Source organism: Equus asinus, chromosome 23, assembly GCF_041296235.1.
Source record: "Equus asinus isolate D_3611 breed Donkey chromosome 23, EquAss-T2T_v2, whole genome shotgun sequence".
Lineage (NCBI taxonomy): Eukaryota > Metazoa > Chordata > Mammalia > Perissodactyla > Equidae > Equus > Equus asinus.
Window position 1 is genome coordinate 61,851,830 of NC_091812.1, and position 23,276 is coordinate 61,875,105.

Consider the following 23,276-nt stretch of genomic DNA (forward strand, 5'->3'; position numbering starts at 1 on the left):
TAACTTTATAGCATTCTTTTTTGTATTCATTTACATATACAGTGGGGTGTGTGTGTATGAATGAATTTACACTAATAGTCTTGAAGTTTTTTGACTTAGATTCTAGTATATATATTGTTCTGCAACTTTTTCTATTTCACTTATATCACTGAATGTGAGTCTTTGCTCACATTTCTTATGTTAGATCTGAGTAAAGAATTGTATGTTTGATATTTATAGTGATAAAATTGATTTAGCTTTACTCCTCTGCCTCTCTTGGAATAAACTAGTCACCCAGGGCAGATTGTTAAAACTTAACCATAAGTTGTTTTCCCAAAGTTTAGCTGTTACTCAGTTCTCTGGAATTCTGAACTACCTGGAAGTTTCAGTAAATGATTATAGAACTAACTCACAAAAACACTAAAAGTGTTTTCATATTCTTTGCATAAATACCCAGAAATGGAATAGCTGGATCATATGGTTTTGTTATTTTTAATGTTTTGATAAATCTACGTACTGTTTTCCATAGTGGCTGCATCAGTTTGCATTCCCACCAGCAATGTATGAGGGTTCCCATTTCTCTACATCCTCTCCAACACTTGTTATTTTTTGTCTTTTTATTAATAGCCATTCTGACAGGCATGAGATGATATCTGATTGTAGTTTTGATTTGTATTTCCCTGATAGTTAATGATGTTGAAATCTTTTCATATGCCTGTTGGCCATCTGTATATCTTCTTTGGAAAAAATGTCTGTTCAGATCCTTTAGCCATTTTTTGATCTGGTTGTTCATTTTTATGTTGTCAAGTTGTATGAGTTCTTTGTATATTTTGGAAATTAACCCCTAATCTGATAGATGATTTGCAAATATTTTCTCCCAGTTGGTGGGTTGTCTTTTTCTTTTGTTGATGGTTTCCTTTGCTGTGCAGATGCTTTTCAGTTTAATGTAGTCCCCCTTGTTTATTTTTTCTTTTGTTTTACTTGCCTGAAGAGACGTGGTATTCAGAAAGATGCTGCTAAGACCAATGTCAAAGAGCATACTGCCTTTGTTTTCTTCTAGGAGTTTTGTGGTTTCAGGTCTTACATTCAAGTCTTTAATCCATTTTGAGTTAATTTTATGTATGGTGTAAGATAGCGGTCTACTTTTTTTTGCACATGGCTGCCCAGCTTTCCCAACACTATTTATTGAAGAGACTTTTCTTTCTCCCTTGTATGTTCTTGGCTCACTTGTCAAAGATTAGCTGTCCACAGATGTGTGGTTTTACAATGCAGTCTATACGGAGGCAAAAATGATATTTATATGATATTTAAATATTTAAAATATAATGATGTAACACCTGAAATTGATACAATGTTATAAACCAATGTGACCTCAGTAAAATAATTGAGTCAAAAAATAAAAAAAGAAGTGCCAGAAGACTGTGATATGCTTAAGTGGGACTTTTTCAACTCTACTTTTGAAGGATTTTAAGCATTTTTTTTTCCCCTTGCTGGAAATTTTACTTTTCATTGGAGGGAGAATCAGCTGTATTTTCTTCCTGGTTCACCACTAACACGTCCTGTGACCCCAAGCAGTCAGTCACTTTCTTTTTCAGGGCCTCTGTTTCCTCAGCCGGGAATGCTACGTGATCTCTAAGTTTTTGCAGAAGGCTCAACACTCTCTGATTCTGGCTCATTGCTGCCTTAGCATCGAAGGTCAAGGTGTCCCGAGGGCGTGGTGATGGGGTAATGCCGCGTGCAGTGTCTGTACACGTGAAGGTGCCTCTCCACATCTCCTGTAGAGCTCCTCAATTGAGGCCAAAGGTCACTTGGCAGCAAGACTGTTTGTGGTTGCGGGAGAACCCCAGCTCTGAACTCCTCCACCTTTTCGCTGGGAGCATGGTTCATTTGTTAAATCTGATCTGCCTGCCTGTCCCTAATAGTTGGTATTTTTAGTGATTTATTTTAAAAATCTAGTGTTCAGCACTCCTTCCCCACCCCCTCTCTTCCATGCACAAAGTGCACCTATGGGGATCGTGACATTATACAAGTCACCCAGCTGGTATTTCAGGACGGGTTAGCTTTGAAAGACACTGTTTCTCTACCAAATAACTCTCTTGACTTTCAGAATGTGAATTAGGTGCGGTGAAGGGTTCCAGATACAGTACAAGTGTCTCTATTTGGATTCCTTTTGTGCAAGAGCGGTTCACATGTCCTACTGGATGAAGAAGGGGACACAGAGAAGGGTCCACGGAGAAGGGTCCGCAGTGCTAACATTCTGAAAGCAAGCATGCGGGAAGGACAGGTTCTGGGTGAGCTCCAACCATGCTGCTCAGAGGCTATCACTTCCCCTTCTTTCCTTCCTTTCTTTTTTTTTAAATTTCTTTTCCTTTTTCCTTTGCCTTTGCCTCCATGTAGTACTATCTTATTCTGTGGAACAGAAAAGGCAGCACGTGGACATATTTCCATGTATACTAACTCTTCCCCCTTCCAGAAAAGAAAAAACTAGGATAATACTCCACCCTCTCATAAAAAGCCCACACTGACTCTCTCTGCTTGTTCCTTTCTTTTATTAGTATTGAATGGGGGTAGATAAAAGAGAAAAAAGGCAGGAACGAAGCAGCGGGCAGGGGGCATGGGGGTCAAGACAGGGAATTGAAACAGTGGGGTCTGGGGGAGTAGGCAGGGCTCCCTGGGCCGTTGGTGGGGTTCCCAGACAAAACCCAGGTCTTGGGATGATTTTGGAGTCTGCAGGACCCGTGGTGATACTCAAGGTTTGGCAATGGGGTAGGATTCTGGCCAGAGTAGGGCAGACCTGGGAAGCATTCACAATGCCTCAATTCTGCTTTGCATCTGGACTGTTCTGAAGCACCCTCCTTGGGACGCAGTTGTTTTTGGCTTTCTCTTGAGAAGACCAAAGCACTGGTAACTCCTGAAAGGGAGTTTGAGACAAGAGCGACAGTCCGAGTGAACCTTGGAGTGGCTCAATTTCCAGAGCCTTCCAGGCTTTCTATGGAGGGGCTGTTTCCCAACTCCCAAGCAAAACCAGTTCTGATTGCCAAAACACAGCTGCTGTTGCTTTCCAGTGACCTGTGGTTCAGTAACAAGTGGCAGGGGACATGTGACAGTCAATGCCTGGCTCCCACCCAGGTGCAGAGTGACCCATGGAGAGAAGTAACAGCAACTCCAGTATTCAGAGCTGAGTCTTACGCAAGGATTTCTCATATGCCTGAGTCTCCTCCAGCTTTTACCATCTCTGGGGGTCGGTTGGTGACCTCCAGCCAGCATCATCTTCAGAAAGACGTTGCTGCACATGGAGAGACGGGTGTGGGGCAGGTGGAAAGAGCTAGAATTCAACATCCAGCTGCACCTCTTACCAGCTGTATGCCCTTAGGCAAGTTTTCCCATCCCTCTGAGCTGCAGTTTCCTCAGATGTCAGATGGGAATAATGATAGGCTTTGCCTTGGGGCGAGAGTTGCCAGAGTTAGGAGAAGATGGTATCGAGCTCTTGGCATGGTCTGGTACTCAGTAATTAGTAACTGGTTCCTCTTTCCTCTGACTTCTACAAGTAGAATTTGCTTCATTATCTAGTGACATTAGACAGTTACCTGGTCCCCAAGGGCAGGGGAGGCACACAGTAGAGCTTTCCATCAGCATTTTCTATGGGAGCCACATTGGTCACTAGATCCATCCTGAAATACCAGCTGGATTTGTAGGGTGGTGGGCATTGTGGGAGGCTTCCGAAATGATGCCCAGGGCATTTGTGAGCTATGGAGAAGTAAACTGACACATTTCGTGCTCCCCGCATAACGGCAAATATGGGTACAAGTTGCAAGTGGCTTAGCCATAGAATTTTGGCAAACTTGGGGCACCTAGCTGCTTTAGGGCCTGACACAGAGATCGGGATGATTCAGAGACTGAAGACTTTCTTTTTGGGGGGTGAGAGGGGTAAGGAAGATTAGCCTTGAGCTAACATCTGTGCCAATCTTCCCCTATTTTGTACGTGGGATGCCTGCACAGCATGGCTGATGAGTGGAGTAGGTCCACACCCAGGATCCGCACCCATGAACCCCGGGCCACCGAAGCAGAGCTTGCAGAACTTTAAGCACTCGACCACAGGCCAGCCCCGACTTAAGACTTTTTAAAGATGTCAATGAGCCGCCTTGCCCCGTTCTGCAAAGGCGTTCCACCACCTCCCCTGGCTGCAGAGAATCTGAACTGTCCTACAGCCTGTTAGGAGCCACTTCAGCTGATCCATTTTCCAGGCAGGCTGAACAGCCGTTTTCCTGTTGAGTTGCTATGGTTGGGGTTGGAAAAGTGAATTGTAGGGGCAGTGGCATCGGTGACAAACCAAAGGGAGAGTAACATTGTTGCCTTTTAAATTTACATCCTCTTCAGAATTCCAGGCAGTGGGATTGTTAGTCTTATCTTCTGAGCCACAGGTCTGTAAACTTCTTCTGCAGACAGGCGGGCATGTTTCTTACTAGATGGTGTGTTTCTAGGTTTCTCCTCCTGACTGGCCCCTTCTTGAGTAGAGATGAATGACAGGTCTCTTGGATTTGTGTGGCACTCCATCATATGTGCAGTCTCCCCTCAAAAACTAAAGCTACAGTCTCCAACCCCCTCCCCGCGCAGCAGTCCTGATGTCCTTCAACCCTCCACACCTGGAGTTCAGTTGGGCTCCTTCTCCCCTTTGACGATCCCCTGTTCACTCAGCAGCCATTTGCTCTACATTTTGTCTCCTCAGCCTGTAAGCCGTCTACCTCTTCTTTTCTGTTTCAGCTTCCTCCATCCCATTGCCCTCTCTGGTTCCCTCTCCGCTGCTCCCTTTCCGTGCTTTCCTACCTGAGTTTTCTCTCTCTGGTTACCCTGCCGTTCCTCCAGTTCGAAGCATCCGCCAGGCGAGGTTGGACACAAATGGGAAGCTGGTGGTCCACCGGTCAGATAGGGCCCCCCCGGCGTGTTCAGCTTGGCCATCATGCTGCAGACCCACACAGTGGTTTAGAAAAATTTAGTTAGCAACATTTATAAATCACCCAGACGTTCATATAGAAATCCAGATGACCAGCCTCGCCTGAAAAGCCGGATGACCTATTTGCACCGCTGGGTGGGCATTCCTGCGTGCAGCCCACAGCTGGAGCCAGTGGTCCTGCCCCTTAGACAGCAAACGCTGCTCAGGCCGCTGCTCCCTGTGCAGCCTGCTTCCCTTGTCTGGTCCCTTCCTGACCCGCGGAGGCATTTTGGTTGTGATTCCCTCCCCTTTCAGACGTGCACCTTCCAGAGTGATGCGGGGTCGGTGAGCCGAAGAGTCGAAAGAAAGATTTCTTGGACTCTCAAGGTCTCCAGTAGTGCTCTTTTATTTAGAGAATAGTATGGAATAGCATGGGGACAGGACCCATGGGCAGTGAAGAGCTGCTGCATGGGGACAGGACCCATGGTAGTCAGAGCTGCTGCTGCAATGTGTTGAGGGTCAGGGCTAAATTTATAAGGCATGGGTACGTGACTTATTTTTACTGGAAAAAGAAAAGGTGATGTAAAAAGTCATTAAATGGTTTCAGTGCAGATGGGGTGTGCTTATTGTGTGATCATATAACTTGAGATATGAATCTGGTCATATAGATCGGCATGTAGGCCAGGATGCCATGGGCTTCTCTACCTAGGGCAGCCTTGATCCACATCACAGAGTACCTCCCTGCCCCCTGAATTAGGAGGCATGAGTTCCTCACCCAGCGCTCCACAGTGTCCAGCAATAATTCTCAAACCGGACAAGCATTAGAAACCCCTGGGAGATTACAGACTGTGATCCCTGCCACCTCCCCAGTCGATTCTGCCTCAGCAGCTCAGGGGTGAGGCTCAGGAATCTGTATTTTTAACGAGATCCCGAGTAATTCTAGTGCAAGTGGTTTAGAGCACGTGCTTTTGTAAACACAGTTACGGTGTGTTCCCCTGCCCCTTGCTAGCCTTTTTTAGTTTCAGTTCCAGAATTTCTAGAGAAGGAAGTCGATTGGCCCAGATTGGGTCAGATTCCTTCCCTCTCCACCACCAGTCCCCGAGCGACTCTGGGAAAAGCAGGTCCCAGCAGCAAGGGCGGCGGGCAGACGGCCTCACCTGCCTCTGCGTTCTCCTGTGCCCTTTACAGGTGTCTGGCTTGTCCTGCTGCCTGCCACATGGGTCACTCCAGGAAAGCGGGGGCTGCTTCTGAATCGACGCCTCTCCCCAGAGCCACCCAGCACTGCAGAGCGGATGTACAAATATCTATTTCTTTTAAACTTTTAACCAGCTTTCAAAAGGTTATATGTATACATGTTTAAAAATGCAAACAACATGGAAGGATGCACAATGAGATCTGAGTCTTCCTCCCAGTCTTGACTTCGAGTCCCCTTTCTGTCCCTCTTTAAGGAACCAGTCCTTTTTGTGTCTTGGTGAAGATAAGATACTGGCCATCTGTGGAGACAAGGCCCACTGTAACTTTTTATCCCACAAACCCCCAAAATATGTTGAATATTTAAATATTTACTCAGAAATGCCCTGGATGAAGTAGAGAAAACTTGTTATTCTTACCTAAAAGTTAAGACTTTGGGGGAAGGATTGATTAATGGATTTTTGCTCAAGGGGTCGGACTTGAGAGCTGGTCTTCTGACCCCACTGCACTGTGTTTTTCTCTCAGTTGTGGTAGTGAAGTTGTTTGAAATCGCTCTTTATCTGTGTGGTGCAGGCCAGGAACAGTGTTCTGCCTGTTCACCGCTTGTAATTTATGAAAAGATTCACAAGAAGTCCTGCCCAGAGCTGTGGGAGAGGGTCCCCTCCAGACTTATCTGGGGAGTTTGGGCCTTTATGCCGACACAAGGTACCTGAAAGATGTGAACACACCATTGCTACCATGTGCGAAAGTGAATCAGGAAGACTTCTCACTCACACAGTTATTTAAAATGGTGCACAGACTGTTACAACAGAAAACAGCTGCTTTCAGGTCCCCCTTCCAGAGTCCACGTTTTACACAATTTCCTAATGTCGCCTGCTATGGACCTCCTACCTCCCATCAAGCAAGATGTGAGTCCAGCTCACAGGTCTGTTCCTATATTCAGGATTTACCATGACACACATCCTTCCTTTCCCTTCTTCCTACATCTCATCAGTAGAAGAATGCTGGAAAGTTGTCAGAAATAAGACAAAAGAAATTTGGGATTTTATGCTTTCTTAAGAGGTAAATTCTCACTTTCACAGTGGCTTCACAGGAGCGCATTTTATTCGCTAAGAATATCATTCTTGTATTCAAGATATTTGAATCCCCTACTTTGAAATTGGAGGAGTGCCATAATTGTGAAAGAGGGAAAACGCTTACCAGAATAAATGAGGTCCAGGTTTGAGAGTAGAAATTAAATGTTCTCTTTCCTTTTCAGAGACACGAGGCCAGCGGGAATCATGAGCAACCCATTTGCACACCTTGCTGAACCCTTGGATCCTGCACAACCAGAAAAGAAATTCTTCAACTTGAATAAATTGAAGGATTCAAGATATGGTAGGCACATGGCTCTATGCTGTACTGGCTCTGACAGCAACTGGCATCTCACTTGCTTGATAATTAAGCCATGTAATTAACTAGCCTGTAGGAGAGTTGGAAGAGGAAGTGGTCGAGAAGGGCTGAATGGTCTTGGATTAAGCACACAAACACACCAACTCACACACACCCACCTTTCTTACACTGCTCATTTTTAAGTAGATAATAATGATCATATTCATGTAACATTCGTATAACACTTTATAGTATAGAGAGTGTTTGTACATATGTATTATATCATTTAATCTACATAACAACCCTATGAGGTCATGTTTATAAAATGTAAGAAGTCAGGAGGAAGCAGAGGCCCACAGAGGGGCAAAGACATGAGACCACGTGGGAGGCAGAAGAGGATGAAAACACATCTTTTTATTCCAAATCCTATGCTTTTCTACTTTTGTACTCTTATCTTTTCCAGATAATATTGGTGAATAATTTTCAAATTTCAGGATGGAACATTTCTTTTATAAATAAACAAAATACTTTTTTTTATCAATTACCATTGTTTTAACCTAGAAACCCCAGTTACCAGTGGCCATACTAGATGGAACTTAGGTTTTTATTTCCTTTGGAAGATGTACATGACTTTGATCTTCATTACAATAATTATAAAGGAGTTACTTTCTCATTTCTTAAACACTAGTTTTTGTATAAAGTAGTGTGTGTGTGTATGTTACTTGGTAACACATAATACAGTAGCTATCTGGACTGATTTCTTTCATGATGTCTTAAGGAAAGCTCTGCAACAGGAATCCAAGGCAAGGCACCCATTCGTTATGAAAGCATTAACTGTGGTATTTTACTTTTGCCCAGTCTGTGGGTACTTTCTAGAACTGAATGTCTCTTAAACCCATTCAGTATCCTTATATTTTAAACTGTTGAGATCAGTTTAAGTTTACCCTCTTTCCCTGTTGGAAGACTAGTCTCATGCCTAGTATCAAGTTCACGTAGACTGGCTTTAAAGAGCTCTTATAATCAAGTGCCTTATGGTTTTTGTTTGTCTTGTTACGCTTTCTCCTTTACTCCTAGGACGCTTACCGTTTTCTATCAGAGTTCTCCTGGAGGCAGCTGTTCGGAACTGTGATCAATTTTTGGTGAAGAAAAATGACATTGAAAATATCCTAGATTGGAATGTCACGCAGCACAAGAACATAGAAGTACCATTCAAGCCTGCCCGCGTCATCCTGCAGGACTTTACGTGAGCCTAACGTCACTTCACTCTCCTTTTCACTGCCTCCCCTCTCAGCCTTTAAAGAAAGCACACACACACCATGACTGTATCGTTTATCACCCAATATCCAGACACTTTTGAAAACAAAAGGGAGCTCGTATCCTTGGCAGCAAGAGATTGCCTCAGACAAATCCACATTTTCCAAAGGCAAAGGCCATTGTCTTTGGTCTTGAAGATCCTACTTCTGAGTACCCTAGCTCAAGGTGAAAGAAACAGCACAGAGTGGAGCTACCACAGAATCTTTTCTCCCCAAGTCCTATCACCCAAGGAGCCAGATTTCAAACAGCTGTCGTCAGAAGGTAGCTGTGTTGTCCCCTGCGGGGAGAAGATGCGTAGTTCACAAGGCCTGACCTGTCACCATTAAGCCTCAGCTTACATGCTGCTCTTCCCAGGAATCTTTGCTCCATCACAGCCTCTTTTTTTGAGACACAAACTTTCCGCTTTAAAATGTAATTTTATTCCTTCTGGAGACCAAACTTCATTTTCCTTGAGGAAGATCACCTAATTTTATCCTCTAACATAATGAAAAGAAAGTCTTGACTTAATATAAATTTGATTCACAGCCTACTTTTCTAAGTTATATCATAAAAAACCAACTTAAATTTTCTCTGAAGTTGAAGGTGTCACCCATCTGTCTTCTGCAGGTCTTTGAAACCTCACTCTGTGGTGGGAAATAGTCGTGGCAAGAAAATGCTCCAGAGTTTTTAAGTGCCAGCTTTCCCACAGTATCTCTATTTAGACCCTATTCATTATTAAGTTTTGGGTTTTGGGTTTTTTTTTTCTTGGTTTTTGGTTTTTTTCGTGAGGGAGATTGCCTCTGAGCTAACATCTGTTGCCAATCTTCCTCTTTTTTTCATGAGGAAGATTGTCTCTGAGCTAACATCTGTGCTCTGTTTTATATGTGGGACACAGCATGGCTTGATGAGCAGTGTGTAGGTCCATGCCCGCATCTGAACCCGTGAACCTTGGGCCACAGAAGTAGGGTGCGCAAACTTAACCACTATGCCACCAGGCCGGCCTCTTGTTAACTTTAATGCAGTGATGAAGATGCGTACAAACCAACCACTCAGTCATGGCACTGACTGCCTACATGATGTCTGCTCAGGGAAATGTGCTTAGAAACATTCACTTGTCTAAGTCATCCATTCTTAGCTCCACTGATGAGACAGTCCCATTGCCAATATCAGCAATGGAGGCAAAAGCTAAACATTTCAGTTACATGTGTTTAACAGATTTGTTTTCTGCTCAATTCTCTCTTTTCTTAGGGGTGTGCCAGCTGTGGTCGACTTTGCTGCCATGCGTGATGCTGTGAAAAAGTTAGGAGGAGACCCAGAGAAAATAAACCCTGTCTGTCCTGCTGATCTTGTGATTGATCATTCCATCCAGGTTGATTTCAACAGAAGGTGAGAGATTAAGATGAATACTTGGCTTTTTTGCTTTGTGCAAAGTCTTGGAGTGCAAGTCTTTTGTGTGTGTGTGTACGTAGCTAAATAAAAGAGGAAAATCTTTAAAAGCTATATTCAGGAAAACTCAAACTTAATATATATTTTCCAGTGAAGACTTTTTTGGGTCGGGGCGGTGAACTTTTAAAACAGTTTTTTTTTCTTTTTTTTTTTTACTTCTTGGGCGGGAGCAACCTGTGTTTAAATCCCACTTGAAGTCTGGGTGAAAAACACATAAATTTTTGCCATGAGAGCTTGTCAAGACAAATATGTGTTTGACTTTGAAAGAGTTTGGGGTTTTTTAACTCCTGGAGCCTTATTCCTTTTTTGATCCCCAGTAACCATTTCATATCTAGCTAACTCTTCGTCTCCATGTGGGTTTCCATATTGCCTATCCCTTTTTTTCCCTTGCTCCTTCTTCTGTTGTTTACAGTATCTGCTTCTCTTTTCCTGCCAAAATCCTACCAGTAACTCTAAAATCTTAGAGACAGTCGACAATAAAAATTTATCTCTTACACATCTACAAGTTGGTTGGGAGGTCGACTGATCTAGGCTGAGGGCAGTCAGTGCCGCAGTGGCTGGGGTAACTGTTTACACTGCCCTGCTCGTCCACTGGGCAGCTGGCACACCTCCGGTCCAGGTGTGTTTCTTTTGGGGCTCAGGCTGAAGGAGAAAGCAGCTATCTAGTGATTACAGAGGCCCAAGAGGGCAAGAGGGCCATCTCTCTTGAGGCCTAGAACAGGACTGGCATAGGATCACTTCCGTTCACAATGATATTAATCAAAGCAAAGTCACGCAGTCAAACAAACTGTCAGGGGACAGGGAGGGCACTCCATCTCTTGTAGAAGTGACTGCAAGGTTACACACAGGGTTTGGATACAGGGAGGGTAACAAGGTCCTGCTAGGAGGCTGGAGTCTTAATCTAGAAGCATAACTAAGTAAAGTTATCATCAACTATCAGTGGAGAAACAAATAACTGTTCTGCACACAGTGCTGGGGAAATTAATTGTTTGGTGGAGGGAGCAGTTCATATGAATTGAAGCATTCATATTATACAAATTGAATCATCAAAAAATTTAGAAGAGGGCCCAGCCTGGTGGCATAATGATCAAGTTCGTGCACTCTGCTTTGGTGGTTCACGGTTTGCAGGTTCAACTCCCAGGCACAGACCTATCACCACTTGTCAAGCCATGCTATGGTGGCATCCCACGTAATATAGAGGAAGATTGGCACAGATGTTAGCTCAGCTACAATCTTCCTCAAGCAAAAAGATGAAGATTGGCAACAGATGTTAGCTCAGGGCCAATCTTCCTCACACACACACACAAAAATTTAGAAGAAAATTTAAGTATATTTGTGTCAAATGTCTTGATGAGAAAGACCTTGCTAAATTCAGAAGCAATGAATGAAGCAAAAAGGAAAAAAAAAAAAATCGATAGATTTAATGACTTCAAAATTGACAGGAAATAACTTGAAAAGTATTTGCAATAAATATGGCAAAGGGTTAATATCCTTAAGATATAAAGAGTGTGTATAATCTATTTAGAAATATAGTGAGACCCAGCAGATAAATGGACAGAGGAAGTGGGCATTTCACAATAAACAGAAATACAAATAGTAAACAATATATAAAGCCTTTTCAGCCTCACAAGTAATGAAAAAGTGAATTAAATCCTTGAGATGCCATTTTCTCTTATCAAGAGAGTTAAGATTAGAAAGTAAACATTACTAATGCTAGAGGTGTTGTGAGGGGACACTTTTGCACACTGCTGGTTGCACTGCAAATTAGAAATGGTGAAAGCAGTAGATATTAAGAACTTTAGGGGGCTGGCTCCGTGGCCGAGTGGTTAAGTTCACGTGCTCCGCTGCGGAGGCCCAGGGTTCGGATCCTGGGCGCGGACATGGCACCGCTTGTCAGGCCACGTTGAGGCAGCATCCCACATCCCACAACTAGAAGGACCTGCAACTAAGATATACAACTATGTACTGGGGGGCGGGGGCGGGTTGGGAAATAAAGCAGAAAAAAAAAAAAGAAAAAAAAAAGATTGGCAACAGATGTTAGCCCAGGTGCCAATCTTTCAAAAAAAAAAAAAAAAAGAACTTTAGAAAGTGCTGTAGCCTTTGTCCCGGAATTTCCACTTGTAAGTACACCCTTTAATAGATATCTATAGATATCTGAGATTCAGAAAAGCTTAATGACTAAAGAGTGTTCTTTAAAATATTATTTATAATAATGAAAACTTAGAAGCATTCTAAATGTCCAAGAAAGGAGAATGATTTATTAAATTATGGTACATCCTTAAAGGGCATTATTAGGAACCTTTACAGTTATATTGTTGATGTCCTTAGTAACCCTTGGAGCACGCTCGTGTCATAGCTTGGTGAGTGGCTCTAAGTTACATGGACCGAGTGACCTCAGCAGGTGAAAAGTCAGGCAGAGACTGAAGGATTGGAAAGAGAGGCACCAGACTGCCAAGTGATCATCTCTGGGATTGTAACTGTCCTTTATTTTTAGAAGAAGAAGCTATTGTTTTTATAATAAGTCATTTAGGAATATGAAACAAACCATTCAAAGGGGAAAAAAGCCTTTATTTGCTTCCTTGGGGATTTAAATGGGTTCCATACAGCCTCAAGGGAAATGTAGAAACTAGTCTTTCTCAAATTAATGTCACCAGTATCCAAACCGGGTAAATTCAGGGTAACAAGAAGTCGGCTTTGTCCCCTGAGTTGACGGTTCTTGGACAAACAGACCGGATATTTGCCGGCTCTTCCCTTTCCTTGGGACTCTAAACCTTTCCTTAGGCAACGTGTCTGTTTTTTCCCCCTTAAATCACATGAGCTCAATTTAACGTTTTGGTTTCAAAGAGAAGAGTTAAAAATATATACACAAAATGTTATCCTGTTTGAGAATAAGGATAGTTCCTAAAGTTGCACTTCAGAAGTAAGAAAAGTAGCCTCACAAAATCATGGGCGACTTTATCTTTCTTGGACATGCTCGTTGTCGTTGATAATTTGCCTACATTTCTCTGGCCCGGGAGGCGGAAGTATTGTTGGAGACAGAATTATAATTGTTTCAATGTCGAAAGTCTTTTGAGTCAAAATTCAAAGACCTCCTAACAATTAAACAGTTAAATGAATCTAGGTCATCACCAAGTTCACTGTGATTTTTTTTCCCCTCTTTAAACCTTGACATCCGTCAACTCTGGTTTCAGTTTTTTATGGACCTTTTTCATTACACTGTAGCACTGAAAATATTGTTATGAAAATAGCAAAGTCCAGAGGTGAACTTTCATCCAAGTTGATATCCAGATCTCGCAGGCACTTTTTTTCTCTTTTTTGTAATTAAAGAGAACACTTTTGTTAGAAGTGTTTTCGTTGGTGGTGTTTTGTTTTTATTTCTTGAGTTTGGTTTCGCAATTTGACCTCCCAGTCTCTTTCCTCATTTTTGTAAGGAATTACATGTGATATGTCTCAACTTTTGTGAAACTCTGTGCGGTAGGCTTATTTCCAGCTGTTTCCAGAAATGAACTGGGAAAATTGGGGAAGGAGTGGTGGGATGATAAATTGTCTCAGTTAAAGTATTCCCAAGCTCTTTGTCTGGTGTGAATAATATTAATTGGCCTCGCACCATCTCTAGGAAATGAGGATATAACTAATGCATTATTGTAATGTTTACAAAGTTATCTCAGAAATAACCTTTTCTTTTTATCCCAACAAGAATATCATAATGATTTTTGACCAGGTTTCATGAGTATGAAAACTATCTCCTCTGTAAATACCGTTTGTAACTTTCTGGAGTACCATTAAATGTAACACTCAGAAACTTTGAACTATGTCCAAATCTGAATTCAAATTATGTAACTAAGGAGAAATTTCCTCTTTAGTCTGTGAGGCCATTCGCATTCAGAGACCTTATTAAAAGCTCACCAGATTGGGTCAATTTAGGAAAGTTCTAAGTGGTGGAAAAATCCAAATTCTAAGTCTGTTTATTCATTCCAATATCTAGAACTAAGTCAGTTGAGCCCAGGTTGGCATAAAGGATGTTTTGTTTTAATGAGTAAATAGATTTTTACTCGAAATATAGGTATCTTAAAACAGACTACGCATTCCTGGCGTTTGTTTGTCCTGTGAATATGTTGTTTACATCAAACTGATGTTCCAGGGCTCTCTGGGGTAAATGTTCGCCTTCCAACCCTGCTTCTGCTCTGAGAAGCTCTGACATCTTCTGGTGCTGGAGGCAAGAGAACAAGGGGTAATGACTGGGAGTCCACAAATGCCCAGAGGAGAGGAGAAGAGATGGGGGCAGCAGAGGCAGGGCTGCACATGATTAAGAATAGTATTCCAAGACACCTTCCTTTTTTTTTTAAATTAAATCCATTTAACAGATCTATTGTGTACCGGTATTTAAGAAACAGATTAGTTTCGAAGACCAGAGAGTTAATGAACACAGCTTTTATGCGGTTGGTAAGTGGAGCACCCACAGAGAAAGAGGCACGTCATCCCGACTTGGAGCGCTGGAGGGTCCTTCAAGGAGAATCACTGGATCTCGGTCCTAAAGGGTGTTTACCAAAGAGAGAAGCACTGGAAGAGGCATTCTACGTGGAGAGAATCGAGTGGGCAGAGGCTTGGGGAAAGTGGGGCTTGCGGACAGTCCGAGGGCAACAGTTTGGCTGAAGCTGACAGTTTGGACTGGAGGAGAAAAGAGGGCTTTATAGAGGAAGTTTGAGGTCAAAGTGAAGGACTTTGTTTTCTAAGACAAGGGATTTGTACTTTGTTTAGAAAATGGGAAGCCCTTGGCGGACTCAAGATGGGTCACGATGATCTGTATTGAAGAAAACTGATTCTGGCGACAGCACAAAAGACAGGTTGAATAGACTGACAGAGAAACCAGCTAGGAGGCTGTCTCTGGAATAGGCGCTTCAAGAGCTGTCGGTGCTGAGTGGCAGGAGAGGAGGTCGTTAGGTGAGATATGGACAGATGGCGGTGAGGAAGAGATTTAGGAAGGAAAGTCACGCCTTAGGGTTTGACCTGTTGAGTTTGTGGTGCCCGAGGTGTTTCTGATGCAGAGGCCCAGGATCCATTGGGAGTATGGATCTGGACTGGAAGAGGCAGGTGGGAACGGGAGGGAGGAGCCCTCAGTGTCTTGGTGAGAAGGCGGAGACGAGTACCTTGAGGAAGAGCTGCCTCGGGTCCAGAGGCTCTGCTCATGCGGGTCAGCCCTGCTCCACCAGAGCAGGCTCTCTCCTTTCTCTTTCTTCCTTTTGCTTTTCTCTAACACATAGACACATTCACAGACGTTCATTCTCCGCATCAGGGATGGGCAAATTTTCACTGTAAAGGGCCAATGGTAAATATTTAGGCTTTGCTGGCCATGTACTGTCTCTGTTCACGTACTCTTCTTTTTGTAAACTGTTAAAAATGTAAAAATTATCCTTTGCTCAAGGACCAGACATATACAGTTGTTGGGCCGGACGTGGTCCCTGAGCTCTAGGTTGTGCTTCCTGCTCTAAGGCACTCTCGGGAACTGATTCCATTAAAGCAGCTGACACTTGTCTTGGAGAATATTCACATCAAGAGGAAAAGGAAGAACGCAGCTTGGTGACTGACGGTGGTTTGTGTAGAGTAAATGGTCAGTGCCTCTAGTCCTTTTCTGCCCAAGGATTGCCTACCCCTTTTTGTCTGGCAGACTCTCCCTCACCCTTCACACCACGTTGCTGTCGTTTCCTTCTGGACAGCATCCCTGACTCCCTGGTCTGAGTTTGTGGCCCTTTGGTACCTCTTCTTCCCGTATCATGACATTCTTAGCATCACATGCTTGCTCCTCTGTCCTCTCCCCGGGCTCTGGGCTCCAGGTGGGAGGGCACACGCTGTTGCTCTTGTACCGTTGTGTTCCCGGCAGGTGGCCCCAGGTGGTCTATGTAGATCAAGGTAGAGGCTCCAGGCCCAGACAGACCTGGGTTCAGGTGACAAGCATCTGACCTTGGACAAGTTATCTCATCTTTCTGTGCCTCCGCTTCCTCTTCTTTACATTGGGGTGACAGTAGTCCCTACGCGAGGGGTTGTTGTGGTGATTGAATGAGCTTGTGTGTGTAAAGCTTAGAGTCTGTGACGTGATCTTGCACTTTAGCCCTGCTGTTATTATTATCGCAGAAGTGGCAGTTACTACCACAGCCCTCATTACTCCTACAGTTTCTGTCACTCCTGCTTCAGGGAGGCAGTATCTGTAGGGATTCGGAGCATCAACTCTGGAGTCAGACTGCCAGGGTTTCAGTTCCACTTCCACCATTTACAGCTGTGTGGTGCTGAGCAGGCTTCTCACCTTCTCTGGGTCTCAGCTTCCTCTTTTGAAAAATATGGATATTAGCTGCACCTAACTCGAAGGGTTGTTATGGAGACTAAATGAAAAAATAAATGTAAAGCCTTTAAAATAGTGTCTGGTTCCTAGTAACCTCAATGAGTGTTTAGTGTCAACTAATGAAGTCTACCTGGGTCTTAGCTGTTCATTTTACTATCTTTTCCTATGTTCACTCTGTCTGTGATACAGTTTGTAAGCACCTTCTGTGTGCTGAGCTGGCAGAGCTGTGACTATGACCTATTCCACCTAGCCTCAAAATAATGTAGTTTCATAATAAAAACTCTGGGAAAGCTTCTTTGTGCCCTGCATTGCCTGTGTCATTCCTGGGGGACTGAATGACCTGGAGTAAACCTCAGCATGTAATCTGGGCTTTGCAGTTATTCTTGGGTGGCACCATCCGCCTCATGAACCTCTGTCTGAAAGATAGGAGATTGTGGTTCTATAAATGCCCGTCCCTCTGGGCATCGCTGCTTCCCCATCTGCAACAGAAACAGATGAAAATGCCAGCCCAGACACGGCTGTGCTCAGAGGGGTGTTATGACAAGGTGTGGACGAGAAAGAAGAGCAGAATCAAGGGTTCTTTAAATGTCTCAGCTGCCGTCGCCGTCGGAAATGTCTTGAGTCTGTTCCTAGGAGTCAGACTTTACAATCAGTTTCGTTTTAACTTGAGTTCACTTAATGTTTTCTACCCACCATGTTTAAACGCACTGTAGGAGTCACTTGATCCAAATAATCATTATTCTTTTTACTTTCACTAATTACCTCTCCTTTCCCGTGTGACGAATGCATAATACCACCCAGCAACCCTGCGGATGAAATTGCCATTTTGTTTACTCATCACCAATAAGTCTGACCAGTGACATTTTAAGCCTTAAAATTTATACATTTAGTTTTTCTCTCTGACAGGACAGACAGTTTACAGAAGAATCAAGACTTGGAATTTGAGAGAAATAGAGAACGATTTGAATTTTTAAAGGTATGGGCGGGGTTTGCTTCCCTTGGCTGGTTCTTTGCGGATGTGGAGTACGAGGGAGAGGTGCCAAGGAGATGGGCTGCGGACTGGTGTGCCAGGCATTCATAATGTTCTTCCCATTTCTCGATCCTAGTGGGGTTCTCAGGCTTTTCACAACATGCGGATTATTCCCCCTGGCTCAGGAATCATCCACCAGGTGAATCTGGAGTATTTGGCAAGAGTGGTATTTGACCAGGATGGCTATTATTACCCAGACAGCCTTGTGGGCACGGATTCGCACACGACCATGATTGACGGTTTGGGCGTTCTCGGTTGGGGTGAGTGTTCTGCCAGGTTCCTATCACATTTGCTGTCCCTATGGCACGTACCTCAGTTTACTTTGATACCATTACGTCCCAGGAGCATGAACATGCGTGACCTCAAGTGTCGGAGGGCTATTTTTGTCTGTTACTGCTGTATTTGCGGTGCCCAGAAAAGTGCCTCATGCCTAGTAGGCGCTCAGTAATAATTTTTGAAAGAATGAACTGGAATAAGGGGTTAGGGACATTTAGAATAAATGAAAATCACCTGAGGTGTTTGTTAAAAATGGAGACTCCTGAACCGCACTCTCCATTTTGGTGTGGAATCGAGGGGATTTTGATACAGGTGTTTGGGGACCCACACTTTGAGAAACACTTGTTAAAAACTCTGTAGAGGGCAATAGAGAAAAGGTAACTGCTCTTTCTAGAAACATAACCCTGTCCTAATGAAACATGGTAACTGGTTTGATCACCCATTAATGGCACTGAATTATGCCTGAGGACACACTGAGGAATAATGCAAGCGTTATTCTGTTGCGCCATTGCTTGCAGGTGTGGGTGGTATCGAAGCAGAGGCTGTCATGCTGGGTCAGCCCATCAGCATGGTGCTTCCCCAGGTGATTGGCTACAGGCTGATGGGAAATCCCCACCCTCTGGTAACCTCCACGGACATCGTGCTCACCATTACCAAGGTAATGACGCGCAGCCTCCTCTGTGGTCTTGGAGAGTCACAGTGACAAACGGGGAGGAAATACATGAGGGAGTCCAGAAAAACATGATGATTTCCATGTGTTCTAGAAAGGCTAGGAAACAGGATGTTGGTGACTTAAAAAGAGATAAGGGGACAGTTCTGTGGTTAAGTTTCAGATAATCATGTTCATTTGACTCTTCAGTGGCTGCATGTATCTTTTTCTTTAAAAGAAACTTTTGAAATTGTGAAATAGTTCAGATACGCAGACATTAAAATGATATTCACATGCCCGCCACCTAGGCTTAACGGATGGTAACATTTTGCCGTATTTGCTTCAGAGCTCTCTCTGTATGTGTATTTTTTAAGAAATAAAATGTAGTATTTATGGCTAAAGCCATCCTCTCCATTCCTGGAAGTAATCACTCTCTCGAGGTTATAAGAATCATTCCCATGCGTGTGTTTATACTTTTTCTACATTTTTTTCCACATGGTTCTTCTTGTTTGTAAATAACAAACTCCTTCTATGAAGAATGTTTGACTTTTTTAATTCCCTTCTCTAAGTTACATTATTGTAACAGATGTTTCTCCAGGCTGAAAAATATTACTTTTGTTCTTTTTCTTTAGCTTTTGTAAGAAATAATCTTTTTTTGTAATGTGCTTGCTTTGCAAAAAGAAGGCAGCTTCATTTTGAAAGAATATCAGAGGGGCCAGCCCTGTGGGGTAGTGGTTAAGTTCGCACAGTCTGCTTTGGCAGCCTGGGGTTCGTGGGTTTGGATCCCAGGCACAGACCTACACACCACTCATCAAGCCATGCTGTGGCAGTGTCCCACATACAGAATAAAGGAAGATTGGCACAGATGTTAGCTCAGCAACAATCTTCCTCAAGCAAAAAGAGGAGGATTGGCAACAGATGTTAGCTCAGGGCCACTCTTCCTCACCAACATAAAAAACGAAAAGAATATTAGAAAAGTGATGGTTTTTATTATCACAAACAATTTTTTCTGATTGTCTAGTTTGGAGGCTTGGGGTGTTTGGGATGGATACTATACCATTAAAGACCAAAAATGTTTCTCTTTGATTTAATCTTCATGGAATTTGAAATTGGATTTATTTGAACACTATAGCTTATCATAGATATCCGTGCATTGTTCTTCAAATGTAGAATAACATAAAGCTTGCTCACAAGATTTGGCAGAATCCCACGTAACCAAAAGAGCCTACTCATGAGATTGTCATAAAAGCCGTTTCATGAAAGTGGCTTCGTTTGGGGCCAAGTCAGTCACGGAAGCCCCCGCCCTGGCCAGGGGCTTGCATGGAAAAGGTACGGGAGTCAGACTGTCTGGATCATTTGGTTACATCTGACTTGTACCTGTGTCCAGGAAATTTGCTCATTATACCTTGAAAACCAGCCGTTTTCTTACTCAGCTCGTGCAAGTCATAATTTATTTGGGTTGAAAGAATTTATTTAATTTTTAGCATTTCTAGGCACTCCCAACAATCTCATTAGAGAGAGTGTTTCTCATTTTGAAAAACTTTTCTTAATGTTGTTATTTGTATTTTTGGTGTTTTGACATAGTTTTAGATTTACAGGAGGATTCCTTTAAAGATAATACAGAGCATTCCTGTTGCTTTTCTTTTAGCTTCCCCAAATGTCAACATCTTACTTCACTATCAAAATGAAGACGTTAATGTTGTTATGACACTATTAACTAAACTAGAAACTTCACCAGTTTTTTCAGTAAGGTCCCTTTTCTGTTCCAGGATCCAGTTGTACTTAGTTGGCATTATTTTTTAAGTTTTATTTTTAAAGTAATCAAAAATATGTTGAGCTAACTTTTTGTGTTTACTCACAAAGCTGATTTATAAGAATTGCTAGGTGACAGTTCTGCATTTTAAATATGGGCTTTAAGTCTCAGACTTTGCTGTCATTCTGCTGCACAGCACCTCCGCCAGGTCGGGGTCGTGGGCAAATTTGTCGAGTTCTTTGGGCCAGGAGTAGCCCAGTTGTCCATTGCTGACCGAGCAACGATTGCCAACATGTGTCCAGAGTACGGAGCAACTGCTGCCTTTTTCCCAGTTGATGAAGTTAGCATCAAGTACCTTGTGCAGACAGGTAAGTGCAGACCTGTGAGAGCAGAGGCCCTGGGTACCGTCCACAGAACCCTGAGAATCAGAGCTCGCCCTTCTGCCTCTTCCCCGAGCGCGCTGGGTCAGCGTCACAGTTCTTTTCTTCTCTCTGTGGAGTCAAAAGGGTTGCTGGGATTTCAGAAGACATGAGGTAGACGTGGTCTGGCCAATAGAAAGAGTGCCAGTACTCTGGAAGCCTAGATATGTGTACTGGTCTACTACTGGTTATTCGACATGAAACAAGGGATCTGGGTAATGGGAGCTGCTGTCTGTGGGCTATCTGCTGAGTGCCAGACACTTGGCATGCATTTGTCTTCATCCTCTTCACAGATCTAGTCATGCATGGCCTAATGACAGGATTACGTTCTGAGAAATATGTCACTAGGCAATTTCATCATTGTGCAAATATCACAGAGTGCACTTACACAAACCTAGGTGGTATAGCCCGCTACGCATATAGGCCGTGTGGTGCTGATCTTATGGGACCGCCGTCGTATATGTGGTCCGTCATTGACCAAAACGTCGTTATGCAGCACATGACTGTTTAGGGTAGATTGACTAGTTAATTAGCTAATAGAGAAAACTGAGGATCAGAGAAGCAGGGTAAATATCCAAAGCTAATAAATAATGGAGCTAGAATCCAAACCTGAGGCTGCCTGGCTCCAGACAGGGACCGTGTTCCGTGACACCCTCACAGGGCTGTCTGACAGGTGAGATGAAAGACTGCATCTGAAGGCATTTTGAAACATCAATGGTTCTTTAACTCTGCATAGATTTATTTAGAGATTTGACTTTTACTTTGAGAAAGGTTTTTTTTTTTAAATTTCTCAAGTGTGTCTCTTAAAATCCTTCAGCCATTCATTTAACACATTATCAGCATCTGGTTGAGGTCCAAGAGATACAGCAGTGAGCAAGGTAAGGTGTCTGCACTCATGGGGCTTACATTGCAGTGAGGGAGACGGACAGTGAACAAGTAAACAAATAAATACCAAAGTATTTGTATGGCATTATGTTTATGTTTATGAGATAATGAGAAAGAAATCAGAGAGGTGGTTGCAGTAGCCTGAAGGTGCTACTTCATGTGTAGGGGGCTCAGTGAGGGGCTCTTGGAGGTGGAGTCTGAGGAGGTGTCTGCATGATGTGGGGGACAAGCCAGGGAAGTGGTGGAGAAGGTGTTTTCCAGGCAGAAGAAACCACAACTGCAAAGGCCCAGGACAGAGATGGGCTCGGTGTGTCAGAGGACAGCAGAGGGGCCTAGGTGGCTGGAGCCCAAGGTTGAGGCCATGGGAAGTGAGGTCAGGGGGTGGGTGGGCAGGGGCCAGATCCACACAGGGGCTCAGAGGCCATGGTAGGAAGTTAAGTTTTGTGGGGTTTTTTTGCTGAGGAAGATTGACCCTAAGCTAACATCTGTTGTCAATCTTCCTCTTTTTTTACTTGAGGAAGACTAGCCCTGAGGTAACATCTGTGCCACTCTTCCTCTGTTTTGTCTGTAGGATGCTTCCACAGCCTGGTAGGTCCGCATCTGGGATCTGAACCTGCAAACCCAGCTCTGCCAAAGTGGAGTGCACCGAGCTTAACCACTACGCCACTGGGCCAGCCCCTAGGATTTTATTCTAAATGTGCTAGGAAGCCAATGGGTCATTTTAAGCAAGAAGGAAACATGAAATAATTTTATTTTTAATACCTCATTCTGTTTGAAAAAGATGGAGGACACCTTTTATTTTCCAAATGACTTTTAAAATTACAACTAAGTTATTAAGGAGACAAGAATGGGGTCTTCTCATCCATATCCAGTGTTTAGTAGTGAAGGATTCCAAAGACCGGTGTTCTTTTTGAAATTGCAGGAGTAGCAGGCGTTCACGCTAAGAGCTGGGCCAAGCTGTGTTGGCATGTGCACATCTCTTCATAAGGTTTCATGAGAATCTTACCTTCTCCAACTAAATCCAAGTCTTATCCACAATTTTCCTGAGTAAAATCCTCTGGAAGTAGTTAAGATTGTGATGAAAAAAATTATTTTAAAAAAATATTTTTGTTAAACATATCCTTGTTGAAATTGGTTAATTGATATCTTCCTTGATCCCCAAAGGATTTGAAGTAAGGAAAAGTTGTGGGAATAAAAGAACAGAATAAATAGTTGAGGGAATGAATCTTAAGAAGAGAAGGGAAGTGATGGTGAGGAGGAAGAAGGAGGAAGAAGCACAAAATACATCCAAAGCTGAGATGAGTGTCTCTAGGGGTGGCCTCTACCCTTCTCAGTGACCAGGCACCACATTTGTAGTGTCTGTTAAATTGAAACAAACATACTGCTTCAGAGAAATAGAACCCTTTCTCCTACTGAAACCTAAGAGGAGTTTCTCCTGTGCATCTACATCAAGAGATGGCATGGGATGTAATGAACTGAGGGTCCAAGAACAGGTCATGATAAATACATCCATGAAGCTCAGACTGTCATCTTTTATGAGGTCCGTGCTGAAAGCTGATGACCTTTCCAATTCAGTTAAACAGGCGGATAAAAAATGCTGATCTGGGGCCGGCCCCGTGGCCAAGTGGTTGCATTCACACCCTCCGCTTCGGCGGCCCAGGGTTTCGCCGGTTTGGATCCCAGTTGCGGACATGGGCAGCGCTCGTCAGGCCACGCTGAG

General features: G+C 43.4%; 1 protein-coding gene across 3 annotated transcripts in view; it reads left to right on the forward strand.

Annotated features, from left to right (window-relative positions):
* The window catches only part of ACO1 (aconitase 1), a 59,739-nt gene that overhangs the window by 14,019 nt on the left and 22,444 nt on the right, over positions 1-23,276 (forward strand). For all 3 annotated transcript variants that reach the window (XM_070495567.1, XM_044756536.2, XM_070495566.1), the window contains exons 3-9: positions 7,359-7,477; positions 8,546-8,714; positions 10,013-10,150; positions 17,451-17,520; positions 17,651-17,834; positions 18,369-18,508; positions 20,449-20,620. In XM_070495567.1, the coding sequence (XP_070351668.1) occupies positions 7,381-7,477; positions 8,546-8,714; positions 10,013-10,150; positions 17,451-17,520; positions 17,651-17,834; positions 18,369-18,508; positions 20,449-20,620 (970 nt within the window). In that variant the 5' untranslated portion in view covers positions 7,359-7,380. The remainder of the gene's footprint in view (positions 1-7,358; positions 7,478-8,545; positions 8,715-10,012; positions 10,151-17,450; positions 17,521-17,650; positions 17,835-18,368; positions 18,509-20,448; positions 20,621-23,276) is intronic.